We start from the raw sequence: 21,857 nt of genomic DNA, 5'->3' as shown, positions 1-21,857 counted from the left end.
CTTTCCTATTATTTTTTTTTATTGGGGTAAAATATACATAACATACATATATAACATACATACATAACATAAAATTTACCATTATGACCATTTTAAGTGTGTAATTAAATAACATTAAATATAGCCACCATGTTGTGCCACCATCACCTCTATTTCCAAAACTTTCCATCACCTCAAACTGAAACTCTGTCCCCATGAAGCACTAACTCCCTAACCTCATCGCCAGCCCCGGCAGCCACCGTCCTACCTCTGTCTCCATGGTACTTCCAGGTACTTCCTGCGAGTGGAATCGTACAATACTTGTCCTTTTGTGTCTGGCTTACCACACTGGGCATAAGGTTTTCAAGGCTTCTCCATGTTGTAGCAGTCGTGAGCGTTTCCTTCCCTTTTAAGGCTGAATAGCCTTCCCTGTACGTGTACACCGCGTTTTGTTGCTCCATCTCCCGTTGAGGGACACTTGGGCTGGTCCCACCTTTGCCTGTTGTGAATGGTGCCGCTGTGAACATGGCGCACAAGTCTCTGTTTGACTCCCGGCATTCAGCTACTTTGGGGATCTAGCTAAGAGTAGAATTGTTGGGTAAAATGAGATGAATTTTCCTTTAAGGAGCATCTGGGGTGGGCTTCTGGCTGCTCCAGCATCATCTGTTGGCCTTGGGCTGTTACCCCACCTCTGAGCCTCAGCCCAACAACCCGTAGAATGGGGAGGACCCTTCATTTCCCTGCAGGTCGTGATGATTCCACCGTCGGGGGCGCCCAGCTGCTGGCACCCCACCCCTTTGCTCTCCCCCTGCTCAGGCCCCACGGCGCTGGGCAGGCTCACTGGCGAGTGTGCGAGCAGGGTTCCGAGCCCGAGTCCTGTTGTCCCGGACCACGTTCCCCCCTGGCCGCCTCCTGCTCTGACACCTAGACTGGAACCCGAGACACTTGGGGATCTTCCCCAGCTTCGCACATGTAAACAGTGCTCCACCGTGGGCCGATTTTCTCTCTGGCTTGGTTTTTTCTTCTCCCTCCTATTGAATCTGTCTTTTGACTCCTTTTGTCATTTAACTGATAACCCTTTCCCCAATATTATTGAGCACCTGTTCTGTTGGGGGGACACCAAGGTGGAGACGCCTTTCCTGCTCCCAGTACCCCCAGTCTCCTTAGATAGAAAAGAGAGGGATGGTTGCCATCGTCAGGGGGCAGTAATCACGTGTCGCAGCCATTTTCCTTCCTTCTGGAGGCTGCCCCCCGCCAAGGCACAGGGCGCTTGCTTGTCTTAAGTGAGGGGCTCCGTGGCGTCATAGGAAACAAGATGGGTCTCAGAGTCTAGGTTTGAGTTTGAGCTGTGTCCAGGTGTGTGCAAGGAGCCCGCAGGGTGGTTAGTTTCTATGCCCCCCAGGCCGCTCGCTCTGTCCTCCCGAGTCACTGAAGGGTGCTGCAGTTCGGGTCCCCCACCAGGTGCTGTGCCGTGGCCACAGAGCCCCCTCCAGAGAGAGCAGCCCCCGAAAGGAAGCAGAGGAGGCCAGCCTCCAGTCGTCCATGCTGGCGGGCCCCCCACACTCGGGGGGTCCTGGGATCGTGACAGCTGCTGGTGCTGCAGGAGGGGACCCCTCTCCCTGCCCCCAGCCTGGGTTGTTTAGTGCGTGCCTTAGAGGATGACTCACCTGGTCGTCTGGGTGGTAATAATGACTTTAAAAGGTTTTAACTTCCTCGACTTGTCCCGGCCACCAGTCTTTGCACGGTTACCTTGTACAACCCCACGACAGCTCTCCCTGGTGGGCTGGAATGTGAATGGAGCTTGCCCAACTCCAGAGCAGTTTCTCTGAAGGAGGAAGGTTTCTCCTCTGGATGGGCGGAGTGGTGGTGGGGCAGGCACTATCCACCGGGCGGGAGGGCAGCCGCTGCCCCCGGGGTGGACGGCCACTCCAAGCCCTGCAGGGCTGCCCTGCATGCCTCCCTGGCCCCTCCCACCCACGCAGCACCTGTCCTGGTTGGTGGCCTTTGCTCTCTTCAGGATGGAAACAGCCTCTCGGGGGTGCCTGCACTTCAGACACCTTTGGGGCAGCAGGGACCGTGGGCTGGTGGGAGCGCGATGGCCAGTTCAGTGGCAGTTACTGGAAAGTTTTGGCTTTGCCCAGCCTTTCTGGGGACTAATTGTGGGAAATCTCTCTAGAGCCTTAAATAAATTCTATTTGTGGTTTCGTAATCCATCTTCTAGGAAATTATCAAAATGAGCCAGAGCTTTATGCTTAGAGATGTTCTCAGCATCCATCACTTACAGTAGCAGAACATCAGAAACCACACAGGTGAACAAATTAAGGCGCTTTTTGCCACCCTTCTTGAAAATGATACTTATGGAGAAATTTAAAAACATGAAAAATCACATTAAATATTATGTTAAGTGAAAAAGCAGGGCAAGGAATTCCATTTCAGCCTAGTTCAGTAACACACGAAATCCACAGGCACAGGAAAAACACTAGAAAGAAAGACATCACATGTCAGTTTAGGGACTTCCCTGGCGCAGTGGTTAAGAATCTGCCTGCCATTGCAGGGGACATGGGTTTGATCCCTGGTCCGGGAAGATCCCTGGTCCACATGCTGCGCAGCAACTAAGCTCGTGCGCTACAGCTACTGAGCCTGAGCTCTAGAGCCTGCAAGCCACAACTACTGAAGCTCACGTGCCGCAACTACTGAAGCCCGCACACCTAGAGCCCATGCTCCGCAACAAGAGACGCCACCCCAATGAGAAGCCCATGCCCCCGCTTGACACAACTAGAGAAAGCCCACGCACAGCAACGAAGACCCAACACAGCCAAGAATAAATAAATTAATTAATTAATTTAAAAACATGTCAGTTTAACAGCCGACTTTAGGGGTCACTTTTTTTAAAAAAAAAATATTTATTTATTTTTGGCTGTGTTGGGTCTTCGTTTCTGTGCAAGGGCTTTCTCCAGTTGCGGCGAGCGGGGGCCACTCTTCATTGCGGTGCGTGGGCCTCTCACTGTCGCGGCCTCTTCCGTTCGGGAGCACAGGCTCCAGACGCGCAGGCTCAGTAGTTGTGGCTCACGGGCTTAGTTGCTCCGCGGCATATGGGATCTTCCCAGACCAGGGCTCAAACCCGTGTTCCCTGCATTTGTAGGCAGATTCTCAACCACTGCGCCACCAGGGAAGCCCTAAGGTCACTCATAGTTTTCATTTACATAAAGGAGGTATTTTTTTCCAAGGTTTTTTCTTTCCCCATGTGATTTCCCAAAATGTCTGCAACGAACATTATTAGTTTAATAGTCCTCGCTTCCCCCCAATTACATAAAAATCAAACCAGAGCTCTGGCCTCAGAGCTCGTTCCTGTCCAGGGAGGTGGCCAGGCGTCAGCTGTTGCCGCCCCTCTGCTCCTTCTGAGGAGCCGCCCTGTAATGCATACTTCACACAGTCCTTGCGTGAAGTCTGTTGGCAGTTTGGGGTTCTTCCTTTAACCTAAACTAATTTTAAAGTTGAGGGGCCAGGCTGTTCTGTGAGTTTTGTTGAGGAAACATGAAGAAAATCTGCCCTCCTTGTATTGGTTTAACTATTAAAGCATTTAAAATATTATTTTTCCTCCTTTCAGATAAACCAGAACACAGCTGACTGTCCACTGCTGTGCAGTGCTGGAAGCTAGCCCCCAGTGGTTAACTCCATGGTAGTGGAGAGGGCAAATTTTAAAGAAATAATTAAAAAGCTCTTGGGAACTTGTCATTCTTTTGTCTCATGATAGAAAACCAGGCCTGTGTCTTGTTGAGCACAGTGTTTGGTGACCGGCAGAGAAAAGAACATTCCAAAGTCCACCTTGGAGCTGTTGTCATCTGCCAGATCTGTCCTGTCTGGTGGGGTGTGGGCAGGTCCTGGCTGTGAGACCCTCTCTGAGCCTCGGTCGGTCTCCTCACCTCCACGATGGGCAGAAAAGCGCCTCTCAGGCACAGGTGGAGGTGCTGGAGGCGTGTCAGTTTCTGAAGATGGCTAAGCCTTCCCTGTGTCCCCAGAAGGTGGGTTGGGGTTTGGGCAGAGGGCAAAGCCAAGGGGTTTGCCGTGAGGATTTGCTCTGAGGTCTGGGACAGCACGTCTAGACAGTGACCAGAGAGCCCTTTGAGCAGCTGGGTGGGTGGGGGTGACTCTGGCCCATGTCCCAAGCAAAAGGTACAAAACTGTTGCAGGGGCTTCCCTGGTGGCGCAGTGGTTGAGAGTCCGCCTGCCAATGCAGGGGACACGGGTTCGTGCCCCAGTCCAGGAAGATCCCACATGCCGCGGAGCGGCTGGGCCCGTGAGCCATGGCCACTGAGCCTGCGCATCCGGAGCCTGTGCTCTGCAATGGCAGAGGCCACAACAGTGAGAGGCCCGCGTACCGCAAAACATAAAAATAAAAATAAAACTGTTGCAGGAGGTGTCCGATGCCAGGCCTTCAGGAGGCAGCTCTAGCCTGGCTGGACTCGGGCAACAGGCCGCCCTGGGTGAGGGTTGTTCTTGCTGCCTTTCTGGGAGGGCCTGGAGTGTGGGCAGCCCTCCCCGCTACAGTTAGGCCTCAGAAAGTACGTCTGTACCTCTCTGCTGCCTTGTGTGAGAGTCTCCGCCTGAGGAGAAGAATAAAAAGGAAACAACTCATTTATAGTAATTGTCTTCTGACATGCATAACCCCAAATCGTTTGTAAAGACAAAGTTCTGAGCAAAATGAAATTGTTCCTTTATGATTAACAGAACGATGGACACAAACACAAGATGTTCCTTTGCTGATGTGTACTTTCTGATTCTACTGCATATGTAGAATTTTTATGGAAAGCAGAAGTGGGTTGGTGTGCGCATGGGTGGGATGTGTGCTGTGATACAAGAACACAGAGGCCCTTTATATAGTTTTTAAATACAAAGTCATTTTTTTCTGATTATAAAACTAATACAGACCTATTTTAGAAAATATGGATAATAGGCAAAATTATAAGGAAGAAAATAATCATCTAGTTTACATGGTTGAAATTATAAATTTTCTGTACGTTTTTCTGCAGCTTTTAAAAATTTAACATTATATCCTAGGCAGTTTTCTCCACACCATTAGTCACTTTCTCTAAACATCATGTTTTCATGCCTGCAGGTGTTCCATTGTATGAATATACAGCTTCTTTAAGCGTGTGGTGTTGGGGAAAGCAGACACGCTTGGCTTAGAGAAAACCTGTGTTCAGAACCTTGCAATGATTTCCTGGCCCTGGTGACCTCTGGAGCCTGGGCTCCTTATCTGTGAATTGAGGACAGAATCAATCCCTGGTGGGCTTGCTGAGAGGGCTCTGTGAAAGTGGACGTGGGCTGGTGGGTGCTCAGCAGGTCCATGCAGGTGGCCGCTGCTGTCACGGTGGATGGCGGTGGTGTGAACGTGGGCCTCCGCAGCGCATTAAGAAAAAGCAGCCCAGCTCTGGCCTCATTTTTTAAACACATTCTTTTTTCTCTTGCTGTGATTCCTCCTCTTGCACTTGCCCCTTTGTCCTGTGTATTTATGTAACCTGCCTTCCATCCTCTTTGCAGTAAGGCAGGTAGAAACGCACAAACACTTAACCATTTCCTCCAGCGCTGGACGTTATATTGTTTCTGATTTCTTGCTCTTGTAAATGATGCTGCACAGAGTATCTTTGTGTACCAAGTCCTCCTGGGTTGGATCATTTCCCGGGGCTTGAACACCAGAAGTGGAATTACAGAGCCAAAGGGCACGTGCATTTTCACGCCTCTGATCCACACTGGCAAGTTCCTCTTAGGAGGTTGTACCAGTCTGTGCTCCTGAGCGTGGTGTGAGGGACGCCCTGTGTCGCCGGCTCCCCGAGTTCACGTGACCGTGTCCTTCTCCAGCCCTTCCTCCCCGTGGCCCACTGGCTGCTGTGCCCCACGCCACCCTCACTAACTGGAGCCCGGGCCTCCTCCCCGTTGGTGACTCTGACTCGTGATGGGAAGGCCGTGCTGTCGCCAGCCAGTCCTGCCTGTGTAGACGCCCCTCTACTGAACAATGAGCACATTCAGGCCCAACTCGTGTTTTCCGTTATTAAAAAACAGAGCCAGCTGTCTCTGCCTGTGACTTTAATCTTTAAGCCTTTATTCCCTCTACCCCACCCCCTTCCCCTAACCTTTTGTTTGTGCAGTTCCGAGCTCGGGATGTGTGGGTCCAGGAGCTTCTGAATGTGCGGCGCCTCTCCCGGCAGCTGCAGATGGTGGTGGCCCTGAGCGATGCTGTTTCAGGCTGGGGGGCTGCAGACGGGAGGGAAGACTGGTACTCTTGCCCCCAGTGGCCCCTGGGACTTTGCACAAGCTGTTTTGGTATTATGTAGCTCTGGAGCTAGTGCCCAGTCCCATCCTCTCCCCAGATTCAAATTCAGTAGAGACCCCTTCTGACTCGGAGTCGCTTAGTCTTAATAAAGTTTACGTCTTTCTGTGGCCTCTTAGCATTTCCTCCTGGGGAATAGTTCTTGTGGTTGAATTATATTTGTGATATTTAAATAAAAGCAAGAGTCCCAAGAAAGGATCTTCAGTAGTAACCCTAGGCCTCCCAAAACAGCCAGAAGCACACAGCCGGACAGATGTGTCTTCAGGGTCAGGAAGGCGCTGTCCTGGCAGCAGCATGGACCGGGTGTTGATGTGGAAATGGGGGCAGGGCTGAGCCCTGGCCGCAGACACGGGCACACAGGGGAGGCGGGGCTGCGCGGGTTTTGGCCCAAGAAGGCCCCCCTCCTGCGGCTGCAGCGCCATGTCCTCCGAGCTGCCTGTCCTCCTCCCAGGGCCCGGCCAAGGACGCTGCACGTGGAGGGGCCTGTCTGAGTGAGGCCGAGGGGAAGGAGATGGTCTTTCCAAGTCTTCTTAACAAGTGTATGCGTTCTTACCTGCAAACACGCCTTGTTTGACTGCAGACTTTTCATAGCATTCCAGCATATCATAAATGCTTTAGAGAGAGTCTCCCCACCCGTCAGAGGTTAACAGATGGGCTGGTGCATAGTCATGTGGCTTTTTCCACGTGGATTTATATTAACACCCATATTAATTAATGTATTCATATTGTCATTTTTAAATTTCATAGTAGGGCTGTGCCACACCTGCTCTTCTGCACTTTGTTTTCTCCACTTAACAGTGCCTTGGTTTTTCCACGTACATTCAGACCATTCAGACCCAGCGTGTTAGTGGCTGCAGGATTCCCCTCTGTGCAGTACACACCCCTGTGTGCGGGGTTCCCCCGTGTGGGGCACAGCGTACCTAGTCTTTGAGCGCTGGCTGTCCCGGGTGTCTCCTGGCTCTGCTCGAGCATACCTTTTTGCACCTCGTGGAAGTGTTTCTGTCTTAGAAGTAGTGATTGTTGGGGCAATTACATTTTAATAGATATGCCACACGCACCCCATGTACTCTTTATCTTGGTTTTATAAAAATAATATTTTAAGTGAGTTACCATCAGGGCATCAAGAAAATGTAGGCTGTGTCTAAACTCTCAGGACTGTATTTATTTCACGACTTTCTGTGCACACCGTCACACACCTGGGTTTGCAAACTTGAATTTGAAAAGCCAGGCTCCAAGCTTAGTCGCCTTCCTCTATTCATCCTGTTTTTACTGCGTGCCTACTGTGAGCCAACTTCTGACCCCGCAGTGAGAAATACGGAAGACATTCCCTCTCTGAGCGCTAACGTGAACCTTTCTTGGCGGCCACGTTTTTACAGCTCTCTTGCCACACCTTGGGGCAGGAGGGAAAGAGTATGGGTTGAAACCATGGCAGCACATAACTGTGCAAAAATAAATGGGACGCAGGTTTCATACAAAACGACCACCACAAAGCTGCTGAGGAATAAACCTTTGTTCTGCATGGTCAGGGTTTTGGTTTTTATACCACCCCGACTGTCCCATTAGGACGTCTGTGGTCACTGGGTGAACGTGGCACCTTAGGGTGGAGTGGAGGGGCTCAGGGACAAGAGAAGTTAGAGTTTCTCCTGGGACAGGACAGTTTGCTGTTGATTATTTTGTTAACTGCTGGTGACCCATGGTACTGGTGATCCCAGACTTGAATTGTTCACAATTCACCCTTGCAATTTTCATCTTGTCCACATACTGCTACTAGTACTGTTATTGTTATTATTTTCCTTTAAATTGACTCATTTCTTTTATTTAACCTTCTCCTAAGTAACATTATCCTTGAAATATGGGTTTAAAGTGCTAGTTACATTTTCCTGCGATGCATATTAAAATAAATACGTAACTATTACAGTAACAATCTGATGGGGTGTGTCATCTACTTTGGGAAGCACCGTGTCCTGGCATAGTTGCTCTGCACCCTCTTCCCTGCCTGGGACGTGGTGTCCGTAATGGTAGGTGTGGTGGCAGGGGCGGGAGGTGAGACGTCTCCGACCCCGAGCTGTGGGTGTGCTCAAGAGGGAAAAGGAAGATTCTGGAGAGCAGAGATGCTGTGAGGAGCTGGGATCGGTGAGTAGGGAGAGGCCTGCAGGGTACAGGTCCCAGGGACTTTGAGGGGCAGGGTGATGGGCCAGAGACTGAAGCATCCGCAGGGCCTGAGCAGACACCGGACAGGCCCTGGGACCGAGGATGACTTCTCTGTTCCTGGACTTGACTGGCTCATGTGAGGATGGCCACCCGGCCTGACTCGGGGTGGACGCTGACCCAGGCTGGGGAAGCTTCTCGCGGTGGGAGGAGGCCCAGGGAAGAAGTGTCAAGTTACTTCAGAGAGAGTGAAGCGCTGCAGGTGCTGGGTGTTTCTGTTTGTTGTTTTGTGATGTTTCCTTTTTTACGTTTGTTTTCTGATAATTCATTATATGTAAAATGTAACACAAATCTTACTTGTATGATTCTTGGAGTTTTGACAAACTCATACCTGTGTACCCCAAATGCCAACCAGGATGTAGAACATTGCGGTCGATGCAGAGTGGCTGTGTTGCCGGTTGGAATCCCCTGGGAAGGCTGCCTGGGATGCTGATCTGCTTGTGGGGTCACCGGGCTGTGGGCTTGTGCTGGGAGCTTTCCTAGGGAATTCTCATGTGTAGACAAGTTTGGGAATTACTGCTCTAAAAAGTTTCCATTTCCATTTCCCCTCCTCACTCCCTGGAGTTAATCACGGGTGTGATTTTTTTTCCACATAGATTAGCCTCCCTGTTCTAGGACTTGATGTAAGTGGAATTGTCCCTCTTCCCTGGGACAGAACAATATTGAAATTGGGCCAGTTAATCACCCTACAGTGGCCTCTAAACGTTCAAGTGAAAGGAAGACTTGTATATCTCTCACTTTAAATCAAAAGCTAGACATGATGAAGCTTAGCGAGGAAGGCCTGTCGAAAGCCCAGATGGGCCGAAAGCTGGGCTTCTTGTGCGAGCAGTCAGCCACGCTGTGAAGGCAAAGGACAAGTTCTGGAGGAAATTACCGGTGCTTCTCCAATGAACACACGAATGGTAAGAAAGCAAAACAGGCTTATTGTTGATGTGCAGAAAGTTTCAGTAGTCTGGATAGAAGAACAAACCAGCCACAACATTCCCTTCAGCCAGAGCCTCATCCAAAGCAAGGCCCCAACTCTCTGCAATTCTATAAAGGCTGAGAGAGGGGCAGAAGCTGCAGAGGAAATGTGTGAAGGTAGCAGACTTGGTTCGTGGGGATTAAGGAAAGAAGCCGTCTCCATAGCATCAAAGTGGAAGGGGAAGCAGCCAGTGCTGATGTAGAAGCTGCAGCAAGTTACCCAGAAGATCTAGCTGAGATAATTGGTGATTTTCAATGTGGATGAAACAGGCTTCATGGGAAGAAGATGCCACCTAGGACTTTCATAGCGAGAGAGAAGTCAGTGCCCGGCTTCAGTGCCTCAGAGGACAGGCAGACTCTCTTGTTAGGGGCTAATGCAGCTGGTGACTTCAAGTTGAACCTAGGACTGAGTTATCATTCCAAAAATCCTAGGACCCCTAAGAATTATGCTAAATTGGCTCTGCTTATGCTCTGTTAATGGAACAACAGAACTTGGGTGACAGCACATCTGTTTACGTGGTTTACTGAATATTTTAAGCCCACTGTTGAAACCTACCGTTCAGAAAAAAAAGATCCCTTTCAAAATGTTACTGCTCACTGACAATGCACTTGGTCACCCAAGAGCTCTGATGGAGTTGGACAATGGGATTAATGTTGTTTTCATGCCTAACAACACAACATCCTTTCTGCAGCCCACAGATCAAGAAGTAATTTGGATTTTCAAGTCTTATTATTTAAGAAATACACTTTGTTAGGTTGTAGCTGCCATAGACAGTGATTCCTCTGATGGATTTGAGCAAAGTAAATTGAAAACCTTCTGGAAAGGATTCACCATTCTAGATGGCATTAAGAACATTTGCGGGACTTCCCTGGCGGTCCGGTGGTTAAGACTGCGTGCTTCCAGTGCAGGGGGCGCGGGTCCGATCCCTGGTCGGGGAACTAAGATCCCACGTGCCTCACGCGCATGGCGTGGCCAATAAAAATTAAGAAAAAAAAAAAAGAACACTTGTGATTCATGGGAAGAGGTCAAAATATCCAAATTAAGAGGAGTTTGGAAGAAGCTGATTCCAGCCCTCCTGGATGACTTTGAGGGGTTCGAGACTTCATGGAGGAAGGACTGCAGACGTGGTGGGAACAGCAGGGGAACCAGAACTAGAAGTGGAGCCTGAAGATGGGACTGAATTGCTGCCATCTTGCGATGAAACTTGGGAACGGATGAGGGGCTGCTTCTTATGGATGAGCAAAGAGAGTGGTTTCTTAACACGGAATCTACTCCTAGTGAAGAGGCTGTGAAGATAGTTGAAACGGCAGCAAAGGCCTTAGGATATGACACAAACTTCGTTGATAAAGGAGCTGCAGGGTTTGAGAGGATTGACTCCAGTTTTGAAGGAAGTTCTGTGGGTAAAATGCTGCCAAACAGCATTGCTGCTCCAGGGAAATCATTCATGAAAGGAAGAGTCCATCGGTGCAGCGAACTTCATGGTGCCTTTGTTCTCAGAAATGGCCGCAGCCATCCCAACCTCAGCAGCCTTCATCCTGATCAGTCAGCGGCTGCCAGCACTGGAGGCGAGACCCTGCACCAGCAGAAGGGCTACAGCTGGCTGAGGCTCAGGTGATGGTCAGGGTTTTTTAGCATATTTTTAAATTAAGGTCGTACATTGTTTTTTTAGACATAATGCGATTGCACACTTAATAGACTACAGTATACTGTAAACATAACCTTTTACACACTGGGAAACCAAAGAATTCATGTGATTCACTTTATTGTGATATTTGCTTTATTGAAGTGTTCTGGAACCAAACCTGCAATATCTCTGAGGTATGCCTGTAATAATGTTGACTACTCTTTAATATGTTTATTGCTATCTGTATATCTTATTCTATGTAGCATCTTTCAAATCTTTTGCCCATTTAAAAAAATATATATTTATTTATTTGGCCACACCGGGTCTTAGTTGCAGCACGCGGGATCTTCGTTGCCGCATGCAGGATCTTTAGTTGCAGCATGTGGGATCTAGTTCCCCGACCAGGGATTGAACCCAGGGCCCCTGCATTGGGAACATGGAGTCTTAGCCACTGGGCCACCAGGGAAGTCCCTCTTTTGCCCATTTTTAATTGGGTTTAGAATTTTTAAAAAATTATAGAAGTTCTCTGTGAATCTGTTTACCAGTTCTTTGTCAGATGTATGTTTTGTAAATATTCTGTCACGATCTGTGGCTTTGCCTGTTTGTTTTCTTGATGTCTTTTGATAAGCAGACATTTTAGTTTTTTTGTTTTGTTTTGTATTTTGGCTGTGATGTGCAGCAAGCGGGATCTTAGTTCCCCGCCCAGGGATCAAACCTGTGCCCCCCGCAGTGGAAGCTCAGAGTGTTAACCACTGGAGTGCCAGGGAAGTCCAGCAGACATTTTTAATTTTGATGAAGGCTCTTTGTTCATTTTTTTTCTCTAATGGTTTTCACTTTCTGTGACCTGCTTAAGAGATCTTTGCCTGTTCCAAGTCGTGAAGGCATCCTGCTCTGTTTCCTTCTAAAAGCTTTATGGCTTTAGCTCTTATATTGAGGCCTTCGATCCACCTGAGTTAGTAGTGTTTGTATCTACCATGAGCTGGCGTCCACCTGACCTTTGTTCACCTTGTTCACAGGGCTCTTGGGCGGTTCCAGTTCAGCGTTTGTCCCTGTCTGTTCATTTGCTGACCTGGTCACTGGTCTGTGCACTTGTCTGCACCCAGCATGTGGGCCCTCCCTCCTATGGGCCAGGAGAGACCCCTGCCCCATGGGAGCTCCCGGCCACGGGGACAGACGCAAAGCCCCCTCCTCAGGGCTGCGGGCCCAGAGAGGGGAGAGCAGAGGCGGGACCCCTGCCGACGGGTTGTGGGTGGGGTGCGTTCCTGCCATTGCAGTGAAATCTCCCTGATGAAAGGGTTGCCGGACCCCAGCACAGGGTGTGCTGATCTCAGGCAGTCTTTGTCTGTAAGAACCTTCACCTGTAAACATTTTATTAGACCATTAAGTGGCCTTCAGCCTCTCCCACGTTCACTAATGCCGGAGAAGGCCGAGCATATGTTGCCATTTTTATGAAACTCTTGCTTTTCCAGAGGCTTATTCTTGGACCTAATTTACTCTGAGTCTCATCCCACAGATCTGGCTTAATTTGTGCAACTGGGACGACCGTCTGTAGGCAGGGCCTTCCTGGAGTTGGGAGATGAGCTGCATGACAGGCACACGGCTCTTAAAAACTGTTCTGCTTGTGAACGTACCAACCTTGGGACACTCTGGGTGCAGGGTACCAACCCACTTGGACCATACCTTTGTCCTCCTTTTCAAGTTAACACAGTGATTCCACGTGTCTTACGGTGCAAAGCATGTTAGTATTCAGAACCCTGCTGAAGACGTAGGGGTACATACCGAGCACAGGGCACTCTGGTGCTTGGTGTCATGTCCCGTGTTCCTCTCAGGATGTGGAGCTGGGTCGTGGGATGCATTCTGGAGCAGCTCTCTGGAAGGGGCTGCCTGGAGAGCCTAGGCAGAGTCTTCTTTTCCTTCTGGTCCCCAGGTGGTATCTGTAAACCTGTGTTAGCGGTCCCCTCAGGCTCCAGGGAGGCGGAAGTTCCCCATGCAGTCGGCTTGCTTGGACTCATTTGACCAGCCACCAGCCTTGAAAAATTATCCTTGCCTTTGTCAGGCTTCAGAGGAAGGGGTGATCTCTGGGTGACAGGCCAGGAGCCAAGGCACCAGGAGCAGAGCGGGGACTGGGCGCGCAGCATTGCCTGCCACACCCCGGTGCCTCGTCAGCGGACAGAAGGGAGTCGGCTCTAGAGAAGGCTTTTCCTGCCTCCCCGGAAGCCCACCCGTAGGAGGCAGCTGGGGTTGGAGGGAGGGTGGAGGGCAGGCAGCCAGGAGCCTGCACCAGCAGCCTGGGCTCTGCCCACATCACAGAGGGCCCTCCGGGGCTCCAGTTCAAGAAAATGACATCTTTGAATATCAGCATGAGAGTAGAGTACATTTATTTCTATAATTCAGAGTTTCTTGCTTCATTTTAAAACCTCAAAGTTGTTCAACCTGAGTAAGAGCCTTAGAAAACAGTACCTACAGGTGGCGGCCCCTCCTCGCTCCATTTTCCTTCCTCCAGCTCCCTCCCGCCTTCTTGCAATGTAGGACTCAACTGTCATTTCACCTCAATTTCCCTGGAAAGTGGGTGGCAGCTTGGGGAAGGTTCTGTGGAAGCAAGTCTCTGGGGTGTGTTGCCTTTGTCCTCTCACTAGAAATGAGCTCCTTGGGCAGAGGCCTCAAGAGATGACAGTGAGGCCAGGAGGTGTGGTGGGTGCAGCAGCCTTTGTGACAGTGGCACAGGAGTGAGCAACATTGGAGGAGCTGCTGTGTGGCGGGACTTGCCTTCAGGTCCTTTTGGAGTCCTTGCTGACTTTTCTTTTCTGGAGCATCTTTAATATTATATTATGATTTCATAAGAAAAAATTTTGAACTAAGGAAAATCATTCAGTGACACGTCACTAATACAATGCAAGTCGGTTCGAAATATAATACGAGACTTTTAAAGTTTCAGTTTCCTCAGTTACATAAAATAAGACAGCTGAACTAAAAATTTTGTCTCAGTCAGTGCAGCCACCGTGGAAGATAATTACTCAATGGAAAGTGACCTAGTACAGACCCAGAGGCCATCAGTTGACACCAGAATATTAACTAAGTGATGCAGGATTGTAGAATTCCTGAGGTCTCTTTGTTTCCAGGAGGGAAACTGGAAATTGCCGTGCTCTGTCACCTGATAGCTATAATTAAGGTACTTTTGAAGAAGGAGTATGGGTAAGAGGGAGCACCTCCGCAGTCTTGGGGGTAGGCTGTGACAGCACCGTCACACATCTGAGGAAACCTTGGTTGAAGGGGAGTGGGGGAGTCCCAGCGGCTGGTGGAGGACTGAACCTGAAGGTGCGGCCCTGGGTCGCTGAGGTCACAGCGATGGGGAGACTCTGCACCAGCCTCCAACTCTGATATGTGGCCTCTGCGCCATCTCACCTCCCTGCCGTGTGGATGGTGCCTGGACCTCACACTTGGACTCTTAGCTGTGTTCTGGCTTTCTGCATCCTTAGTGGGCTCATGGTCTTATGTCCAATTTCCAGGTGACTGCAAGCCCTTGATGTGAGGGGTGAGGCCCACGGCCTTTGTGTCTCTGCCTGCATTTAGGACAGGACTGTGCACACCAAGGCAGCGGGGCCTTCCTGGGGGGGAGGAGTGTAGGTTTTGGATTGAGGATGTGAATCTGGATCCCGGCTGCACAGCCTAATATCTGTGTGACTTTGGGTGAAACGATGATGATTGCGACAGCAACAGCGGAAGGGAATAATTCCTCGGCCTTGTCTGTGAAGTAAGGGTAGCCATGATGCGCACTGCACAGCGTTGGTGGTTCAAATGAGATCATGTGTGTAAGCAGTCACTTTAGTTGCTTGGAAAATGCCATGAAGGCACTAAAATCAGGACGCTTGAGTTGAGTAGAATTGTTAAAGCATGTTAGTACGTAATCTTCATTAGTAAAGGACAGAAATTCATCCCAAACTGCTTCTTACAACCAGCATGATTTGTGGGCTGGGTTTAGGCACAGCTGGATCCAGGGCCCCCCATCTCTCGGGCCATGTCCCTCGTGCCCGCTTGTTTCTCAGGCTGGCTGCCTCCTGCAAGGTTGTGGACCTGCCCGTGGCTCTGGGCTCAGCTTTCTCGCTGCCGAGTCAGTGCCCCCAGCAGAAGACGCAGCGGAGACTGAGTGGCTGGATCTGGGCCCAGCCTGTGCCTGGCACTTGGCCTGGGGTTCCTGCCAAGTAAACAGAGAGACGGAGCCGGGGGATGAGGACCTCGGAGGAGAGCAGCTCTGTGAGCAGTTGGTGGACGGGGCACAGGGTCCCCGTATCAGCAGCAGATGCAGTTCCCTCGTGGGTTCCGAATCCCTCAAAGTGGGAGCTTTTCTCATGTGTCCCCCAGCCCAGCACAGCTACCAGCTTCCGTTACAAACCAAGCATTTGGCTATTTTTCTTGCTCTGGGAATGGTTGATAAAAAGTTTCTGTTTAGTTGAAGCATTGCAAAAGTTATACAGGAAAAATAAACAAATCTGAGAACCTGGCCAGTTGTGGCCTGGAGGGACATCAAAGGTTGGCCAGTCACCAGGCCCCACTTGCACTGGGGCGCTTTGTGTCCACCCTCAGGTATGCAGACCTGGGGCTGGAAACCAGCTCCAAACGGCTGTGCTCGGGCTGGACGTGCTGAGCCCATGCTGGAGCAGCTGGTGGTCTGTACCGGCCTTCTTCCTGCCCCAGCCCGGGGCCCTGCCTGCCCGCCCCCCCTTCCACCCCTCGACCAGCCCACTCAGGCCTGCACCAGCCTCTGGCAGCTGCCTCTACATGGGTTGTATCTCACACCCTCTCACTCCTCAGCACTCAGCTCACTCGCCCCGTCTCCCAGTGAATCGCTCACAAGACCCCCAGGAGCCCTGTTAGCCCAGCTTGCAGAAGCCACAGGTCACTGGCCAGTTTCTCGCTGGGCCACTCTCGGAACGGGGCCCGGTGTGGTCCTGGTTTAGGGCAATGGGGACCATAGGAATGGGGACTGAGTTTGGAATCCTTTGACAGGAGAGGCGGGTGGGGGCAGCCTTTGTCCGGCTGGCTTTGGCAGTGGTCCTGAAAACTGTTTTCAGATCCCTGACGTAGCAGAGGGAGACCTCTGGTCCTGGGATGGACTCTTATCATATAAGAATAGCCCAAGCATTTTCACTCTCTAACATTTTAGTAGGTAATGATTTTTGTTATAAAGTATTTATAGTTATTGCGAAGTGAATTTTCTTGTCCCGATTTTGGAAAACAGCACAGGAAGAAGAAAATAAAAATCACCCATGATCCCACATCCATGGGTGTTGATGATGTTAAGGAAAGGGTGGTATGAGCCATGAGAACCAGTCAGATCTTAATCATGTCCCATTTGTTGGGCACCTTCTACGTGCCAGGCTCTGTGCTTGACGCTCGGAAAGCTCCACAGCCCCTCGGGTGTCACAGGTGAAGAACTGGGGCTCGGGATGGGCTGAAGAGGTTGGCTACAGCCACGCAGCAGGCCAGTGAGGAGAGAGCTGATGTGGGAATCCAGATCCAAGTAAGGGGGCAGCGACCATGAGTCAAGACCACAGCACACACACGTTTCTTTTAACCCAAGTCCCTTTTTAAGGGGCTCTTTTGCAAATAGCATCTAAAGCACCGAAAGATGCTGTGCAAGGGGTTTTACTCTGCGTGACTCAAGGCAGCAAAACGCAAGAGGGGAATGAAAGAACAAGACCAACTGCAGCAGGCCTCCCGAGTGGACCTCTCTGCCGTCTCTGGCCTCAACCCAGACGTGACTGTAAGAACCGCTCTGGAAACAGCTGATGACAGACTCTGTGCTTTCAACCTTTCTGTTTTCGCTGTTGCCAGAAAAATAATCAGCTCTGTGTCTCAAGTGCTTGATAAAGTGGCCCAGACACCAGCTGTAGCTTAAAACAGTTTCTGGTTTAGGTGCTTTTAGCCAACAGATGGGTGGCCTCCTGGGCTGAGTGTGGCGCCCACATCCGAGGACGGCCGCACCCCTGTCCTCACCGCGTCTGCGTCTCGTTCTGTGCCTTCGGTCCTCCTTTGCCTGTGCTTCCGGAGGCTTGGGCTTGGGTTGAGAAGGGCAGTTCTGGGCTGGGCGTTGGCTGCCCGGGGGCTGTGCAGGAGGTGGGGAGCAGAGGTCGGTGCAAGGGCAGAGCCTTCTCTCTCCAGCCACAGCCATCCTGACTCTCTAGCTGATGATTTCTTCTGTAACTTCATTACGTACTTTTAGTTTTTCTTGGTTTTGGACCTTCTCTGCGGGCTTCCTCCTAAGGAGGACGGGACTCCCTCCCCTTCATGTCGCCGGCCTCAGCTGCAGTCACGGGGTTCCGGGAGCCTCCGCAGCCAGGGGGGCCCCAGGCCTCTGCCGAGAAGCTCACAGACGGTGGGAGCAGGCAGCGGGAGGAGGGAGGCCCCAGGCAGGGTAGAGGGTCTGTATTCGCACGCTCTTCCCCGGCCCGGCCTCCCGCAGCTGGCCTCCCTGGCCATTTCCTTGAGTAATCACCGTCCCCTGGGCCTACAGCCTCACCTCAGGGAAATTCTTTACGATGACCTGCAGGGTGGCAGCCATGCAGCTTCTTCGATTCAGAAATACATCAATATCATAGCCCACCAAGTCTTCAGGAAGGAGAGGGGAGGGAATAGGATGGCTGAGTGGGGTGTGGGGCCAGCACCAGCCCCTCCCCACGTTACCATCCCTAAGTCTCCCTCCAGGAAGACCCCTCTGCCCTCACCCGCCCTAGAATTACTGCTGTCAGCCGTACCTGGGTCAAGGCGGAGCCTCTGGAGGTCAAGAGCTTGCTGGGAGACATCAAATCGTTTGCTCAAGGTCAGCTGTGGAGAGAGAGATGGAGAGAGCCACTCTGAGGCTGTGGTGGTGGCAGGGAAATTGGGGGCGAGCGGGACGGGGGACTGCAGGAAGGAGAGGTGGGTCTGAGCGCTGGCACACTACTCGCCGTGAGTCTCCATTACCTTTAGCTGCTCCATTTCTTCTGGCTTCAACTTATCCCGAACAGAGTAGGGAACAGCGGAGGGGCTGACAAAGACAGGTATCTGCAGGAAGAAGAGGTGGGGTAAGCACCAGGAACTCTAGTTCCAAAGAAGACAACCAGCCCCTGGCCTGTACTCCTTCCTCAGGATGAGGTACACGTAACGCCCTCGACACACACCTTTCGGCTCTCCTCGTCACGAATCTTGTAGCTGACATCCATCAGTGCAGAGGCAGTGCTAGCTTCCTGGACAAAGAACTGAGCCTCATTTTGCATAAAGTGGAACTACAGGGATTGAATGCAACAGCAACAGTTTCAGAAGCCAGCAGACCCTGCTGAATCAAGTCTCTCTCTCCCCCTTCCCTGTGCCCACGCGTCTGGCTTCGGCATCCTCTCTTACGTCCACTGGAGTGAAGGGGACACTGCAATGGCTCTGGATTGAGTTCGTTAGCCATGTCTTGTCATACTTTATCCCATAAGGAATCTAAGGATGAAAAGAAGGCATGGGAGAGAGGACAGACAACAGGGAATTTAGGCTGGAGGACGAATCTTTTCCTGTTCTTTCCCGGCCTTCTACTGAGCTTGAAAGGGCTTGTAAAGAAGGGACCACTGGCATGATTTCTTATGGGTGTGCGTAATATGGATTTCCTAAATACTCTTTCTCTCCAGTCAAACTCTCTTCCACATAATCAAGGTGTCAGAGATGATGTTCCTTTTATAAATTTCCAGGAGATCCTACCCAGTGCACACACTGCTTGCCCCTCAGACAAGGTCTCCAGAGGCTCGACCCTCCATCTCCCACACTCAGCTTGCCAAGCTGAGACCTCCAATGTGGAGTTGCTCCATATCCTTGGCAGTAGTTTCCATCTTTGCTTTGAGACAGGCTCCTCCGTTCTCCTCACGGTCAGCCTGTTCCCTTTACATTGCTTCTCTGAACCTGCCCTTAGATGAACAAGACTGTTAACTCCTGGTAACAAAAAGGACAGATTACAAACTGTCCCCAGTGAAAGAAACCAGCATCTCTACATGAGACCAACACAACTCCCCCTGCCTTTTCTCTCCTGCACATTCCATACATTTTTCAGGATACTCACTGTGACCCTGAACCAGCTCCCTGGGGTTCCATCTTGTGTGTTCTCCCCCATTTCTCTCTCCAGAGGTTTTCTGTTTCTCCACACAGTAGTATGCATGTGGCCTTCACTGTGCCATCTCACTCCTCTCTTGTTGCCTTGGATGGTACAGGGAGAGCTGCAGGGGGGACGTGGAGAGAAGGACGGTGAGTGGCCATAAGTGCTAAGAAAGTCTTCTGTACACCCTCGTCTCTTTGACACCAGCACTACAATTAGGATTGCTCAACCATTATTTCACTTCTAGCATGCTTCAGTTTTGCAGTGAGAGAAGAAAAACAAGTCCACGGAGAGTGAGTGAGGTGCATAGTCCCAGGGGCTGTACAAACCCTGCTGCCTGGCCACTTACTGTCTTACTTCGGGGTCCTCCTGGACATCCCTCTTCACCACGTTTCCATCATCCTCCTGGAGGTGTGAGGGCTGAGGCTCACACCCATCGTATTCATAATGAGGGCTCCTCTCGCCAGAATTACCTGGGAAAGAACTCCAACCTTTCTTTCTTCCTTGAGGTGGTCTACCACCATCACTGTATTCTGAAAAGAGGAGCAAAAATACAAGTTTGCAGACACATCTGTGGTCCACTTACCACGTACCATGTCTTAGGCTAACAGCATGGTAGGGCAGGCAAAGTGCCAACCTGGCCTAAGGGACCAGTCCCACAAGCCTCAGAAAGGACACTCTTCTGCCTGTCCAGAGAGGACAGCCTTATCCGACAGATGGCACTATCAGGGGACAATCGAGGAGGAGCAGGATGAGGAAGAGGACGACAAGGAGGACAAAGAGGGAGGAGGGAGGAGAGGACAACCACGCTGAAACTTTTAAAACAGTGGTGCAGGACTGATAAAGAACCGAGGTGTATGCGTCCATGGGTTAGACTGGACACCAGTCATATAGATACCAGGAAGGCACCTGAATCTTGCCTTCTCTGAGGACTTTCCAGCAACCACACCAATACCTCTCTCATGCTTCCCAAATCCAATGAGCCACTAAACCGATTCCACTAACAACCAGCAAGCTAGCTGGACTTCCTTTGCCAGTGCACTTGGAGCTTTAATGTCAGGTGGCACTGATGTAACGGGCTCCTGAACTGTCTCCCTCTCTCCAGCCTTGCCCTGAACAATACGCTGTTTGAAAGAGCCAGAGTGAGCTCTCTATTGGGCCAGCCTGAAATGCCTTTCAGCTCAGCAGGCAACTCTTCCTAACTTCAGCCCTTCTATAACAAGGGTGTGAATGATAACCTGGAATGATGTTTCAACCACCATTTCCAAGTGTTTAGGGATTCTTCTTTTTGCTTTCTACAACTGGTTTCTAATTTGATTCCATCGTGGACAGGTAACACTCTGTGAGATTTCAATTCTTCTTTTTTTCTTTTTTCTTTTATTTATTTATTTTATTTTTAATTTAATTCTTTTTTTTTGCGATACGCGGGCCTCTCACCGTTGTGGCCTCTCCCGTTGTGGAGCACAGGCTCCGGATGCGCAGGCTCAGCATCCATGGTTCACAGGTCCAGCCGGTCCACGGCATGTGGGATCTTCCCGGATTGGGGCACGAACCCGTGTCCCCTGCATTGGCAGGCGGACTCTCAACCACTGGGCCACAAGCGCAGCCCCTATTTTTATATTTTTTAAATAAATTTATTTCTTTATTTATGGCTGCATTGGGTCTTTGTTGCTGCACACGGGCTTTCTCTACTTGTGGCTAGCGGGGGCTACTCTTCGTTGCGGTGCACGGGCTTCTTGTTGTGGTGGCTTATCTTATTGCAGAGCATGGGCTCTAGGCATGCGGGCTTCAGTAGTTGTGGCACGTGGGCTCTAGAGCGCAGGCTCAGTAGTTGAGGTGCACGGGCTTAGCTGCTCCACGGCATGTGGGATCTTCTTGACCAGGGCTTGAACGTGTGTTTCCTGCAATGGCAGGCGGATTCTTAACCACTGCGCCACCAGGGAAGTCCCTCAATTCTTTTTGAATTTACTGACGCTTGTCTGATGGTCGAGGAGATGGTCTAACTTGGTGAATGTTACAGAGACCCTCGGGGAAAAAACTGTACTCTGTTGTTGTTGCGCAGACTGTTCTCTTTATGTCATGCAGATCTCATTAGTTTACTGTGTTAATCAGGTCTCCTATATCCTTGCTGATTTTCTCTCTAGCAATTCTGTCACTTGCTAAGGGGGAGGTGGGTGTGGAAGGCCCCCACTATAAATATAGATCTGGCACTTTCTCCTTTCAGCTCCACCAGTTTTTCCTTCATGTACTTTGAGGCTCTGTTGTTTGGTGCGTACACATTTAGGAACTTTATGTCTCCCTGGTGTCCTGATCCTTTCATCATTCTGTAAGGCCTCTCTTTGGCTCTTGCTCATTTTCTTTACTCTGACATCTACTGTACTGGATACTGAAGCTACAGCCACGCTTAGAAAGTGTCCTGGGTATACCTCACCTTGTATTCACTCCTAGCAGTTGTGTTGCTGTTCACCCCTCCACCCACAAATTCTCCCCTCCAGCATATCTAATTCACCATGTCAAAAGATTTGGAAGTTTTTCCACACCTGCAAAAATAAGATCGTGTCAATTCTCTTCCCCATGGGTGGATTCACTAAGGGTATTTTATTTTTAACGCATTCCACTGAAACAGTGAACCAGCAGATAATCATACTAG

General features: G+C 50.5%; 2 protein-coding genes across 2 annotated transcripts in view; one reads left to right on the top strand and one right to left on the bottom strand.

Moving 5' to 3' along the window:
* LOC138842507 (selenocysteine-specific elongation factor-like) overlaps positions 1–21,857 on the top strand; it is a 59,326-nt gene that overhangs the window by 28,270 nt on the left and 9,199 nt on the right. The window lies entirely within an intron of this gene.
* Positions 17,609–20,731, bottom strand: LOC138842519 (nuclear RNA export factor 5-like). Its single transcript, XM_070044745.1, has 7 exons — positions 20,645–20,731; positions 19,565–19,612; positions 18,481–18,564; positions 18,261–18,365; positions 18,064–18,144; positions 17,856–17,925; positions 17,609–17,709 (listed from the first exon to the last, which is right to left on the bottom strand). The coding sequence occupies exons 1-7, from the start codon at positions 20,729–20,731 to the stop codon at positions 17,609–17,611; spliced, it is 576 nt and encodes a 191-aa protein (XP_069900846.1).

This window comes from Globicephala melas, chromosome X (assembly GCF_963455315.2).
Source record: "Globicephala melas chromosome X, mGloMel1.2, whole genome shotgun sequence".
NCBI classification, from domain to species: domain Eukaryota; kingdom Metazoa; phylum Chordata; class Mammalia; order Artiodactyla; family Delphinidae; genus Globicephala; species Globicephala melas.
The sequence above is the reverse complement of the archived record's forward strand: the minus strand, read 5'-3'. Positions and strand labels throughout refer to the sequence as shown.

What these genes read in the sequence shown, in the direction of transcription:
- LOC138842519 (XM_070044745.1), bottom strand. Translation starts at nt 20,731, where the DNA reads ATGCCGTGGACCGGCTGGACCTGTGAACCATGGATGCTGAGCCTGCGC. An exon ending in AAGAAATGGAGCAGCTAAAG is followed by an intron (nt 17,926 to 18,063) that starts GTAATGGAGACT and finishes CTCTCTCCACAG; the next exon opens with CTGACCTTGAGCAAACGATT. An exon ending in GAGGCTCCGCCTTGACCCAG is followed by an intron (nt 17,710 to 17,855) that starts GTACGGCTGACA and finishes TCCTTCCTGAAG; the next exon opens with ACTTGGTGGGCTATGATATT.